Source organism: Anas acuta, chromosome 1 (assembly GCF_963932015.1).
Source record: "Anas acuta chromosome 1, bAnaAcu1.1, whole genome shotgun sequence".
Taxonomy (NCBI): Eukaryota; Metazoa; Chordata; class Aves; order Anseriformes; family Anatidae; genus Anas; species Anas acuta.
Genome location: NC_088979.1, coordinates 92,409,912 through 92,424,002, shown reverse-complemented (window position 1 = coordinate 92,424,002; position 14,091 = coordinate 92,409,912). Strand labels below are relative to the sequence as shown.

Below are 14,091 nucleotides of genomic sequence, written 5' to 3'. Positions count from 1 at the left end.
AGAAAAAATAACAAATATTTTCATGTTATTTCCTAAATGAGAATTCCTGTTTAATTTCCATTCTCACTGCATTATTATAAGCTACCAAAAGTGCTGAGTGTTAAAAATTCAGTCTGATACCCAACATCTTATGTGGACACATAGACATGGAATAAGGTAGAATAGTTCAGTTGGAAGGGACCTACAAAGATCATCTACTCTAACTGCTTTACCAGGGCAAGGGTATCAACAACCTCACTAGGAAGCCTGTTCCAAGTGTTTAACCACCCTCAGGGTAACAAACCTTTCCTAATGTCCTGTCTGAACCTCTCCTGGCACAGCTTTGCACTGTTCCTTTGTGTTCTATCATTGGTTACCATGGAGAAGGGATTAAATAGAATAGACCTATGAAACTTTGCTTAACTAGGATTTTCTAAAAAGAGGGCTAAAATAAACTTTAAATGAAGATTAATGATGGCAGCAAGCTGAAGAAATAGTACTTAATAAAATAAAATATAACTGATATGTTGCTCTCTGCTCATTTTGCTGTTACACTGTATTTAAATTATTTTTTTCAACTTTAAACAAAACTATGGTTCTCAACACAATCTCTTTTCTATAATGTCATCATATGTTTCCATGGCAAAAAAAAAAAAAAAAAAAAAGATATTACTTGATGTTTTTTCCCACCATGACAAAATAGCATTTATTTCATGGGAATATTTCTTTACTCTCAAGTACTTTGTGTTGCACAATACAACAAATGCCTTCAGCAGTCCTACTCTTCTATGTACTGCATCATGGGGACCTACCCAAAAGCCAGGATTCAGCATGGGACACAGCTACAGGATGTCTTGTGGTACCTTGTTGAGTAAAGGACTAAAAGTGATCTGCCTGGGCTAGAACTGTAAAATTTCAAGGAAAGTGAATGGCTCACTCCTGTCTTGGGGTTTCTTAATTAGGGGACAGCTGCTACAAATTGTCATTCATGAAATAACTTGTCCAGTAAAGGTGGGACTAAGTGAGCACTAACCCCTCAGGAAGGTAGCTCTGACTTCAACTTTATCTGCAATGGAACTTCCAGGTCAAGGAAAAAGATTAGGTTTTGACTGCATCCAGCACCACACCTGCCATCAGATAAGGCAATGATTGTAAATCAAGGCAAATAATTTCAAGCTGAGCATTCAGGGTGTTGAAAGTACAAAGATCACAATGAGCAGAATTTCAGTGAAGTGTCAACGTTGCTCTCTGCTATTGATCATTTCACAAGAAGACCTCTCAAGTTTCTGCTGCTTGCAAAACAGCACATCACAGGGTCATATAGCATGATGGGACCATAAGCTGTCGCTGGCTAGAGGACATACTAGCAAGATAAGCTCACTCCTAAAGCTCCTCTTGTGTTGCTTGACTGTGTGTCAGACACTGCTGGTTAATAAATTTAAAGATCTGCCATCTTGCCCATTTGGCAGATGTAGAGACACCGTGGTGCTGTGAATGGACAGTCTTGGCTGTGAAAGAAAAAGAGGCAGCCAGCAGTTTTGTGCAAACACAAATTTAACATTTAACTTGGGTTGGGTCTCTGGGAATAAGACTCTGGAGACTGGGTGTGCAGCCTGGCAGTGCTGCCTGCAGCAAACACCAAATGTCTGGCCAGAGTCTGCGTAGTACATGGCACCAGGTTCACCGGGGGTGTGTTCTGGGAGTATGGACCTACCTTTTCTGGTCTTAATATGTGCTGCAGGGTTACCAGATGGCATTTCCAAGGTCACAAGTATCTCACAACCTGAGCTAACTCCAGCTGTGAAAATCCCTCTCTATACTCAGCTCATGAGACACGCTAGAACAATGGAGTATATATTCAACACATAGCTCATTTCTGTGATTATTTTGCTATAGCAGATACTGATCATTACTTGACAAGCATTCACAAAACAAACTACTTCCAAACATTGTCCTGAGAATTGTTTACACAAATATACAACTCCAGTTCTTCTTTTCATATGCTTCTGCTCTACAGACAACACCTAGAAATCAGGGTACTCGGTTGTAGCTGATGTAGCCTGGAAGTACAAAATTGAATCATATTTTAGGCAGTGTTGTAAAAACATATATGGAAATTTTAATTGTCCTGTGGCTGTCTGCACATATCTGCATCTATAAAATGTAATTGTGCATCTTCAGAATCACAAAGGGCAGCTATAAACTCCAGCAGTAAAGCAATGGTGCCTATCTTCTGTTGTTGCTTTCGAAAATTTTCCCCAAAGTGAGCTTTAAAAAAACAAGCAAAGCCTTTCAATCTGCCTACCCACACGTCCATAAGAGAAAGGGAAAACATTAAAACAAGTTCATGCATAGAGTCTTGGATGTTATAGTTGGCTAGATCTGATTGCAGTTACATTTCTCAAGTGCTTTAAAAAGCAACAACCCATTAAGCATTTATTTTGGTTGTTGAGAATCACTGAACACTATGCATTACTTTAATATTTACTTCCTTTTCTCTACTTACTATGTTGAACTTAAATCATTGCTTCATGTATGCTTTTTATAAGTACATTATTGTGTTTTACTTCACCCACCAAGTAACCCTGTGGCTAGAGAACACAAGCCTTCAGTTTTCTGCAATCCATCTAATGAAAACCAGCTCTGATGTAATTTCAAAATCCAAGAATCAGCATCATATTTGTGTCCTGTGCATAAGATATATGATAAAGACTACTTTTTTTTTCTTTGAGCTTAGTATTGAAATGTCTCATGGAGATAGAATTTTTAATACACTGTTTTAAAAACATTATTAAACTATTTGAAAAATCCTGTCAGATGAGGTTTCTCTGTACAAGCTGAACATCTCAGCAGTTACAAGTCCACCTGCACTGTGCAGAGATCATGCACAAAACCATTTCAAACATAGCTGAAATACCTCTGATATCATCCTGAAAGCATTTAAAACATTATGTGGTTGTCAGAACACCGATCAAAATTTAGAGAAGATGAACTGAATCACAAGACACGTGAGAACTTTTTAATAATAACAGTTGCTGATATTTTTAAATCAGTTTATCTGATTCATCAATTTTCATGGACTATATTGAGACACTATATTGCTCGTTCTGTGCAAATACGATGTCAGTACAGCTCTCTTCCAAAGTCCATTGCAATGGAAAAAAAAAAAGAATCCCATTAGCTCCAATGGTTTGAGGAAAATTTGCCCAAAACCACACTGGAATTCTGCAAGTGCTCATTTTTCATGCATATAGCCTTACCTCTGAAACCAGAAGTAGGAGATGTAATTCTCATTGGTAGAGCCAAGAGTCTGCTGCTCTTACTCTCCACTGAAATATTATTTCTTTAAATAATGTACCAGTCTTAATGATGAATATTGTAAGACTTTCTGGTAAGATCTGCAAGGTTTCCCCCAAATAAAATAATTCTGCTCCACAGTTATAATACTTATCTCAATGGATACTCTCTGAATACACAAAAATATTGTCAGAGCTTTTATACTTGGCTATGTGTATTTATTTACCTTCCAGGTGACTCTAATGCTTTGTGAAGATATGGGCTCAAGCTGAACATCCTGAGGTGGACCATCGGGAGCTGGAAAGAAAGAAAGGAGATACATCAAATCTGTCCTCACAGAACTCAGAATTCTGCACTTCATATGTTATGCTACCCTATTAACATACCAGCATCACAAAGACTTGGACAGTGACAGTACCATATGATAAACTGAAGACATTACTTTGATCAAAGAAAACCAGAGCCTAGCATCTTACTTATTCGGGTATCATCTGTAATCAACAGTGAAATACAACACTAAATGTAGCAACTTGGCAAATGAAATAAGAGTGAATTATAATGACTTTTCTCTCTTAGTGATATGCTCACAGTGCTGTTTGTGTTTTGTAAATAGGGAAGATGTATTTTCGAGAGTTAGAGCCCAGTGATAGCAAAGTAGCAGAACTCACTTAAAAGTAGGTAAGACTGGATCTCCTCAGCCAGCCTTCATCATGCTGCACTTTTCAGAGGGTCCCCCTTTGTTTGCTGGAGACTGAGCGCATACACCCAGATATCAAATGGTTTATGCATGAAAACCTGCACACTTTATAATCCTTCTTTGCACCCCTCCCCCTGACCAATGTACGTATCCCAGCCTGGGAATCAGACAAAAAATAACTATCAGGTGGAAGAAGTCTGCTACAGACCATGTTAAGTAAGGAGGGGTTTCATCTACTATCGATATGCTGCCAAGGGTGTGCATGATGTGTTAAATACAAATGAGAAGGCCCAGAGTCAAGAGGCACCTGCTTGTCAGCTGGACAGCTACAAAGCAGATCAGGAATCGACTGGGACTGAACAGAGAGGTGTGAAGTAAATTGCTTGCTCAGCAAGGTAAATCATTGCAAAAGGAAGATCTGAAGAAAGAAATGAAGTAATCTCAAGCTGTTCCATGAGAGTTCCCTAGATGCAGAATGTGGCCTCAGTTAAAAGCTAAATTAAGCTTAATAGCATGACAAGGGAAGTAAGGCAATAAAAAAGATGAGATGGGGCTGTTAGAGGTTGAGCAGCAGTAAATGACAGTTGTAGTGAAAGGAACCAGAACATTTAACTGATGAAAGCAGGAAGACCCAGAATGCAGCCTATAATATGTTTAAGTTATTAAATATGCCCTATTGTTAGCTGTTCTTGACTGTCCTTCATAGAGAAAATTTTCAAAGTTTGAAAGAACTTTATTTCCATTCTCCTTGCATTCGTGTACAGGAAGGAGAGGAGAAAAAGACCACTGGCAAAAATGAGGTCTCTATGATTTTTTTTTGAATCCCGTCCTTGATTCTGTCCCCCCTGCTTAACTAACATGAATGCCATTTCTCTAGGAACACTATAATGTAGTGGAATCTGAGCAAAGCATTTGATCCAATAAATGGGTTTTAAAATGTGATCCTTAAAGTCTTGCCTTTTCCTTGAAAGACCCTAAAAGTTTTTACAGGCCTGAATAGTTAATTGTTCCCAGCATCCATGGAAAATGTTAATGTTGTTAAATAAAAGGTCATTTATTGTATGCCTTTAATGACATAGAGATTTTGTGACAAAGGCATAACCCAGAAATCTCAGTTTGCTTTATTGATTTCAGTATTAAACAACTGCTATAAAAGTCCTTTTTTTTTTTTTTTTTTCCTCCTGACAAGCATTAGTGAACGAGTGTACTTGCAGTGCATTTTCCAGCACAGGAACAAATTGGGGTTGTACAGAGAGAAAGATATGTTCTGTAAGCTTTGAAATCATGGCTAGCTGCATGAAAGTACAAAACTAAGTGCTTGACTGTCCATGTGCCACAGAGACCCTTTATGGCTTTCTTTCTAATAGCTAGTGCTGGGTCACTTAGTTTACAATAATATGAGATATGTCATCCACACACTTGCCAATGGCCTGGCTCGAGTTGTTCAGTTTTTATATTGCCTTTCTTGTACCTCTATTTTGCTCCCTTCTTATTCACTTCTCCCTTATTTCCCTCACCCATACTATTTTCCATTTGCTATCATAAAAACAGAGGACTGAAGTAAACAGTGATCAAAAAAATGATAGTCATTGCACACCACCTGAAATCAAAACCCAGGAGGCAAACATCACATACTTTGCCTAGGCCTGACCTCCCCTCTTCCAATTGTTCCCTAAGTAGATCAGTGACTTCTGAATACAGTTCCACACCACTGGTCTCTCCAAATAGACGGTGCTTATAAAAACAGCAACAAAAGGATCAATCATTTAGAAACTTGTTTACAAAGAATTGAATAAAATGTTATAATAAGGTTTCATTCTATTCATGGGGAAGCTTTTTAAAATTATTTTATTTTATTTATTGATTGATTTATTTCAGGTCAACTGCTGATTGTGACAACTTAATTACCAGTCAGAGAAAAAACTCAGCAAGTAAGAAATATTCTAAGCATGAGTGAAAAACTGAGAAGGGTAGATCCAAGAACCAACAGTCTACTTGGATGTTTATTGACAAGGAAATATGGGCATTTTGGGGAATAGAGGATGCCAGGTGGAAGAATTGATAATCTGTTTTCTACAGGGATTTCACATTTTTCATTGAATAAAATAAGAGAAAAACATGACCAAATGAGAAATATTTTGCAAACTATCCACCACAAATAAAGCTGTTCGCTGAAAGCTCATAAAGATGTGAATGTTCTTCACAACTTTCCTTCCACTAGGATGAAAAACAACACCTGGTGAAGAAAGAAATGCATCTCATGTTGTCTCTTGTTTACTCAGCTTTGCACTGTGAGCCCTTGCATCCTATTCTTATTCAAAAAGTCCCTTGGAACCAAAAACCATGTTCTCCTCACAAGGGGTATATTTTCACTGTGGTAGTTTCACCCATGGTGAAAATGAGTGGGAATTATAGAATTGTACTCATATAAACTGAACTGAGCATCCATCACCAAGTGTTTAAAGTCTAGACAAACATGAATCTTGAAAAAGAAATAGGGTTTTCACTGCCAGGAGAGTCACCCAGCTATCCGCATTATGGTTTTCCTTTCAAAATCCCCAAAGAGGAAAGCATTTCTGACTTCAGATAAAATAGCAGAAAAACTAAAATTAGCAAGATAAAAACGTGTTTTCAAAAGCAAATAATCAACTTCCTGTCTGATCACGTTTTTTCAGGGTAACTTTATCCAGTTTCAGTGAACTAAGGGAGTTGAACCTACTTTGCTACTTTTAAAAGTGCACCTTTGCATGTTATGTATAATTGCAATATGTATCTGGCAGAAGTATTTATAGCCATTCAACTTCTTCATTCCTAACTGCTTCAAGAGAACTGTAGCACTTTTCTCTCATAAGTCTTCTCCAGTGTCACATGTAACATGCAGAACTTGTGATGTGAGAGCATGTATGAGGCATAGTCCTAAGAAATAAACATAAGACAGCATTGGAAGACAGCAATTAGAGTACAAAAATGAGAGGATCCAGACATTAAAGTGAAAATGCAGGAACAGCTCTCTTGCTACAGAAACCTGTAATGATATAGAAGAATAAATGGAAACAAAGAACAGGAGGATGACCCTAATTAATGACAACCAACTGACTTATACAGTAATTAGAAAACTAGATGGTGAGTGGGATGGGGGATCAAATAGACAAAGGAATTTTGCATTCCTGAAGATTAAATGTTCTCAAATGGGAGTAACTTAAATTAGTTACCTGTACTAATACCTGAGCATCTAAAGAAAGCCACAAGATCCAGAGGGGCTGAACGATACATAGAAATATAATGCTGGTTGTGATGCCTAACTGCAGATACATGTGTGCATTTTCCAATAACCAAAGATGAAAATTTGGAGCATATTGTCTTCTTTGACCACTAGATGCCACTGAACTACTTTAATTACAGGCCTGTATGATGAAGTTACAAAAGTCACAGTGTTTCATGAGAAAAAATCAGTATTTCTTTTGATGTAGCTGCAGCAACAGAGGTAGAATATCAAGTAAAAACTCCTCATGTCAGAGAACAATAATTCCCAGCACAATTTAGACGCTACAGAACCAGAGTGTACCTGCTTCATCAGTTGTGATGGTGAGCTCATTGCTGGCCTCACTCTTGCCGATGCGGTTCTTGGCATACATGCGAATGTTGTAAGTTGAGGAAGGGTGGAGGTCAATGATAGTGGCTTGGTTTAGCTGAGGGGAAACGTCTTTGGTTCTCTGAACAGAATCCCAAGAGTCTATTTAATCAGAGATTAAAACAAAACAGACATGTAACATATGATGTTAATGTTACCAACACAAGTCTGCAGTTAAACCATCTAGTGCAGCAGGATTCTGCTCTTGTAGAATTAACTCAGCTAATACCTGGTGCTATATACAAAAAACAAATGATCACATTCTTTCATGGCTCTCCCAATGCTCCAAATGTAGCACTGTAAAGAATAAGATCTCAGCCCAAGGGACACCAACAAGTCTGAGAGAATAGCTGATCCTCTGCCTTTTTGAGGGTTAGTGAGAGCAGCAAAGATTCTCCAGTTTTGTGTCTGCGTGTACACAGGTTTTTTTGTTTTGTTTTGGTTTGGTTTGTTTTTTAGTACTGTTACAGTGGAACAGCTGTGAAAAAGATGGGAGCTACTGCCCCAGAGGAGTACGATTCAGTGTGGAAGTTGGTTATGCTCACAAAAGGTAGGGAAAGAGAATTTGTAAATAGGAATGAAGAGTTCTTGGATTAGCAGAGATCAAGCGGAAAGTTTGGTCTCAAACTCCAGGAGCTCAGACCACAGTTAGCACAAGCTTGGAGTACCTTGCTGGCTTAGACATGGGACTCAGCACCCTCCAGCACTGATGTTATTGCCCTGACTCATGTTAGGATATAAGAACAGTTTAAAACAAGAGGAATTAAAAACCTTCTTAGATGTTTGCATAAATCTGAAAAAAAAAAAAGAAAGAAGGAGCATATTATTTTTATTCATAGTTACTATTCATCTGTCTGTTATGCTTTTAATAAATTCTCCACACACATAATAGAAAAATGGATTGAAATTGGCTAAATCCAGTGACCCCTCAGTTTCATCTATGCAGTTCGTTTCTGCAAACAGAATAGCAGAATCTATCTGTTTAAAGCATCTTGATATCTCTTTTGAGCTGCCATCCATCATTTCTTTTCTTACAGCAGCCAATGTTTCTCTTTTAACCTCTGCAGCATCCTAAGGGGGATGTCGCTGGGGGCTCTACTGTAGTGTTTTACAGTATAGGTCACTGTAGGCAGAATCACAGAAAGCTCAGCAGATGAGAAAGACTAGTTTAAAAATAGAAAGTTTACTCAGATACAGAACATTTGCACACACTGTAAATTCTTTATGTGTAGCTTGCTAGAAGGTACGCAAGTTGTCACAATGACATCTGCAACTTCACTGGTTACAGAGCCTTTTTTGCTTGTCTGTGTGGCTTAATTTACCCAGAAAACATTTAGGAATCAGCCTTTTATGTGCTAACCAAGTGCACTTGGATTTATTTTCCTTGGTAAATGAGATTGCCAAAACTTCCTCTGTAGGATACCTTCAGAAGCTCGAGAAGAGTTACCTGCAGGCAGCAACAACTGCTTTCAGTTGGTTTTCTTAAACTCTACAGAATTTCCTCAACATGCTAATAGACAAGTATTGTCAGTGTCCTACATTATGGCTCATAATACCTGACACTCTGCTTTAAAATATGTCACTTACCAAGTGCCACAGTAACCATTTGCTCACATCTGAAGCTCTTCAAAGCCAAATGCTTCACAAGATAGTATGAAACACCCAATGTACCAAAACAAGAAGATGTCAGATACTGTAGGTTAAGAATTACCCAGAAATGAGAGGCTCTCTACAGGTATGAACTTTACATCTCTTTATGAGCTAGAAAACTGGAGAACATGTACGGGGAGATGAGATTGATCTAGGGTGTGGTGAAGCCCATGTGCTCTCCTCAGCTTTGAAGAGTGTCCTCGACCTGGCTGGTGTGTGGCATGGTAACAAGGGGTCTGCATTAGAGGTCATGAAAAGATCTGGGGACCTTTGAATCCAGTGTGCAAAACTCCAATACCAGGATCTGTACTAAACTACAGCAGTACTAATAACATTAGTTATTTCTGTATCCCTGGGAAATCTTGACCAGCAGTTACATTCTGTTGCGTCAGACATTCTACAAGCACAGAAGGAGGCTCTGTTCAAGTATACCATGCCAAAAGGAAAAGAATTGAAAAGAAAAGACACATTTGGTTTGGAGAATGTGCTAAATTTCCCTTGATGTGGATATTTTCTTTTAACACTCTCCACACATTATTACATTGCTTAAGTTTTCAAGCAGTTGTTTCAAATACTGACCTCTAAGTGGTGAAAACCTGTAGTATATATTAACTGCAGAAATCAAATAAATGGATTTGAAAATTCCTGTGATTCTTAGTAGATTAAATAATGGCATGCCATGAAGAAAGAGATGAAAACTCAGTCTTCTGTACTTATAAATGTAGGCTTCCAATGTTTGTTTATAACTAAGGTTTGAACTTCAGAACTACATTTTGATATGTGTATCCCCTTTTTGAAGAGGAAAGCAAATGAACAAAAGCAATCACCCCAACTGAGTAAGTGCAGAAAAAAGTTAATCAAATTGTCTCCAAAATTGCTTTCAGTTGAAAAAAAAAAAAAAAAAGTAATAAATAAAACACTTTAAAAAGTGTTAATAATAAAAAAATTATGTTAATTCCTTTTTTTTTTTTTTTTTCTTGACAAATCCTAAAAATATTTTCTTGTTTACAAGTGTTAAGTATTTGTTCAACGAGGTATTAAGACTGACTGTTGGCTCCTTTTATTGCCATTCCAGAGTGGTTTAAAATCTACTCACCTAGAAGGCTGAAAAAGCACAGAAAACAAGTAGCAATAGGCTAACAACAACAACAGCAAAAAGTTGAAGTTAAGCATGGAAATTTTAATGTGATTTTTATTCCACTCATGAAATGTGACACCCAGGCACTTCTTGGTGTTATATAAAATGCACACTGACACAATGATTTATGAAACATTTATGATTTTATGAAAACCAACAGCTTCTCACTCATTCCTAAAATAAAGGCTGAAGCTTTGGGATTGCTCTACAGAAGACAATTAGGCCTATTTGCGCTTCAGTTCTAATTTCAGTGCAATGACTGCCTCTTCCCACGCCCGGGTGAGGAACTATCTGTCTTTGCTTGCGGTGCCATCTAGTGACGCGGTCCAACACCGCAGCCAGCTGAGACTGCCTGCTCAACACCCTGCATCCCTGGCAGGTTTGGGGGAAAAAAGCCTCAGTTCTGCAAAAGCATCTGCATCCTGAAGAAGCAGGGGTTTACCTTAGCACAAGAAAGCAGAAAAAAAAAATCATCTGCTTTCAGATTAGGACCTAAACAGAACCTGGTCATTCTGCTCCTCAGCTTTCCCTAATGACATCAAAGTAAAAAAAAAAAAAAAAAAAGGATGAGGGGCTGATATGGTTGATAAGTGGTCATCTGAACAGTCTCTGAAACTGAGAGGTTTTACAGTTTTCCTTGAGAAGTCTACATTATGCATTCCACTGCAGACCCATTTTTGAGTCCCCAGGGTAAGTAAAATAGATGGAAAATTTAGCATTAGACTCAGCTTTGAAATCTGCTTTTAGTTTTAGTATATCACTTTATGTATGCAAACCACCTGCTGGAGTCAACTAATTATACCAGAATTAAACCTTCTGATGAAGGGAGAAACAGTAAAAGAAAAATACCTGGATATCTTGGTTGTGAAGAAAGATTGGGAAAAAGAAACACCATGCAACTAAGTGAGAAATATTTTCCAGCATTTACAGTGAGTTTAAGACGCAGCTGCTGTCACAGCCAGGCAGAAGCCATCTCCAAGAACATTGTTCTGGAGAGCTTTCTTGGCTGTCTGAGCAAGGAACAGCATAAGTGGCAGAACAAAAGTTTCACCATCCTCCTAGTGACTTTGTAGCCACTGAGGCATATCTGTAAAGCACCCTTGCCTTTGTGGCAGGAACATTTTCCCTTTGTTTACTCAAAGAAAGAAAAGTAGTCCTAGCTGTTCAGTGCAGAGGACTATGCTGCACCATTCATTCATCCTGCAGTTTCTCACAGAGCCAGTGCCTTCCAGTCTTCCAGACAAGAATCTGACTTGTTGAGAATAATGGTCATGGACAAACAACAGCAAAGTGAATGAAAAAGGCTAAAAAATTACAATAGGCCACAACAGAGTAATGCTCTTTAAACTGGATTTTGAAATTGTTCATCTTTATTGTTCATCTTCTTGATGATATAATTATGAAAAAAAAAAGTGTGCAACAATTCAGAAAAACTGATCCTAGCTTCTCCAAATACTTATCCACAGATTCAAAACAAACAAATACTTCTGTTTTTTGTAGTGAGATAATCTGCTCTTTTCAGGATATGACCTCAAGTATTTGCCTTGATACATAGATAAATATTTTCTCCTTCACTAGTTCTGCCACCCCCTATTTTTTTATTTCTTTCAAATTTTTAAACCTCTATTGCTATGTTTTGTCCTGATATTTTCATCCAATCTGATAAGGCTTCCTTTGCTCTCTTGCTATTGATTTATCATGTCATATTATGGAGACATAATTTTGCAATGCACGTTCACAGTGATCACCTCTTCATTTTTGCCTGCATTCAGTCTTGTCACTTGATGACATTGAACTAAATCTAACAAAGATATTTTAGAGCTCTGAAGTCAGAAGGGACTCTGTCCAGTCCTCCAAAAGGAAAGCAGCTAAATCTTCCTAGCTATGGGTTATACTGAGTTATATTGTTCCTTCAGAAATACTAGTGATGTTTTAGGGTCAGAAAGGAGCCTAATAGGTCAGAATGACTTTCAAACACTGTTCTGGAACAAGTGGATGGTTGAAAAGAAAGAAAAAGAAACAAAGAGTAAAAATCCAGGAACTTTTATGTATACATGTCCCTTGAAGGCATCCTTGCCTAGTCTGTATCTCCAAACCTGTGATTCCTGACTACAGCCTCAGTGGGGAGTTTCTACATGAAGCCTCTCAGTTGTCCTGTTCATCTGTGCTTTATCAATTTCATTTACAAAGCCATGAGAAAATGGTGACTGATAATTTAACACTCTTGAAAATATTTTGTCCAGTAATACAAGTATCACAATACTTCTGCCTAAAAAAGTAAAGCATAAAGGAAATACACAATATATGAGAAATGAAGGATAGTAAAGATGGGTAGAAGAATATTTTTAGTTGGTAAATTTTAGAGTTTTATGAACAAGTACATTTTTACACCTCAGAACTAAAAGGAGAAGACTATAAAAATACTATAGTTGCTTTCATAAATTGTGTATAAACAACCTCACACAAAACATTCCTACGTCACCTTATAAATAGTGCAATAAACTCCAACATAAGGCAGTATAATATAATTCCTCAGTGTCTTTTTAATCATACTTAAAATATGAATATCTTTTTGATTTCAAATTTCTTTCTATTCCCTTCTCAAAACATGACTCAAGGACAGTACCTATCAATGTTCTTAATTTAAAGCACGATCTTACATCACAAATGTAGTTCCAACACAGCTTGAATGGTGTTAGATTTCAAAAGACAGTGAACAATTTTGGGGGCTTAAGAAAAAAACACAACTATTTTTAAAATACCAACCAGAACAGGAATATTTTCCTGAATTAGGAGATTGTATTTATTTTTTTATGTTCATCTCACTCATCTTATTAAATGTTCATTGATATGACTCTATGGTGACCTAGCAGAAAGGTCTCTGCATAGCCTGCCAATATGTGCTGCTGGTCTTATCCTTCAAAGTATTTCCAGTACATTATTGAATACTCATCATAGTGAGTTTTCAAAACTACCACACAGCTTTCTTCACCCATAAATTATAATAACTACACAATTTCACTGCAAAATTTCCAGGTAAGGTGCCATGTACTCATATACATATAGATAGAAAACTGAAAATCAACGCTACAGGAGAAGCTAATTGTAAAGATAGGTATTTTTCTATAGGGAAAAACAGAAAATGAAAAAAAAAAAAATCCAAATGGAAAAAAGATTGAGGACTGTATCAGGGACCAAAAATCATCTAGAAAAAACACCATTACCAACTACTACTTACACAGAATTTTTCCCCCTTACTTTTATGTAGCTTTCTCAGGTAAATGGAAAATGCAGCAATTGTTAAATATAATGTCCTTACCTCAGAAAAAGACAACAAATGAAGATAAATCATACTGTGAAAGATTAAATAAATCTTGGTAAAATTTTCCATCAGGAACTTTCAATTTATGAATTATCTTTTACAACACAAATTCAATGACGAATGCCTTGAAGAAAGTCAAGTGACAGGGATTTCTTCAAGGGAAGATTACTTCTTACCTGACTTATTCTTGCATTCAATATCATAGCCAGTGATAGGGCTGTTTCCATCAAATCCCATGGTCCATCTGAGGGCAATACTGCGTGCTCTCACCTCTCGGATTTCTATCTCAGGAGGGTCAGGGGGCTCTGAGTAAACACGAATGCTTAGTTTTAGTCAGAAGAAAGCCCATACCCATAACAAGATAACACTAATGAGTG

The 14,091-nt window shown here is 37.3% G+C and overlaps 1 protein-coding gene across 2 annotated transcripts in view; it reads right to left on the bottom strand.

The window, feature by feature from the left end:
* DSCAM (DS cell adhesion molecule) overlaps window positions 1–14,091 on the bottom strand; it is a 465,290-nt gene that overhangs the window by 89,134 nt on the left and 362,065 nt on the right. For both annotated transcript variants that reach the window (XM_068687730.1, XM_068687720.1), the window contains exons 14-16: window positions 13,891–14,019; window positions 7,539–7,706; window positions 3,503–3,573 (exon numbers count right to left, since the gene is read on the bottom strand). In XM_068687730.1, the coding sequence (XP_068543831.1) occupies window positions 3,503–3,573; window positions 7,539–7,706; window positions 13,891–14,019 (368 nt within the window). The remainder of the gene's footprint in view (window positions 1–3,502; window positions 3,574–7,538; window positions 7,707–13,890; window positions 14,020–14,091) is intronic.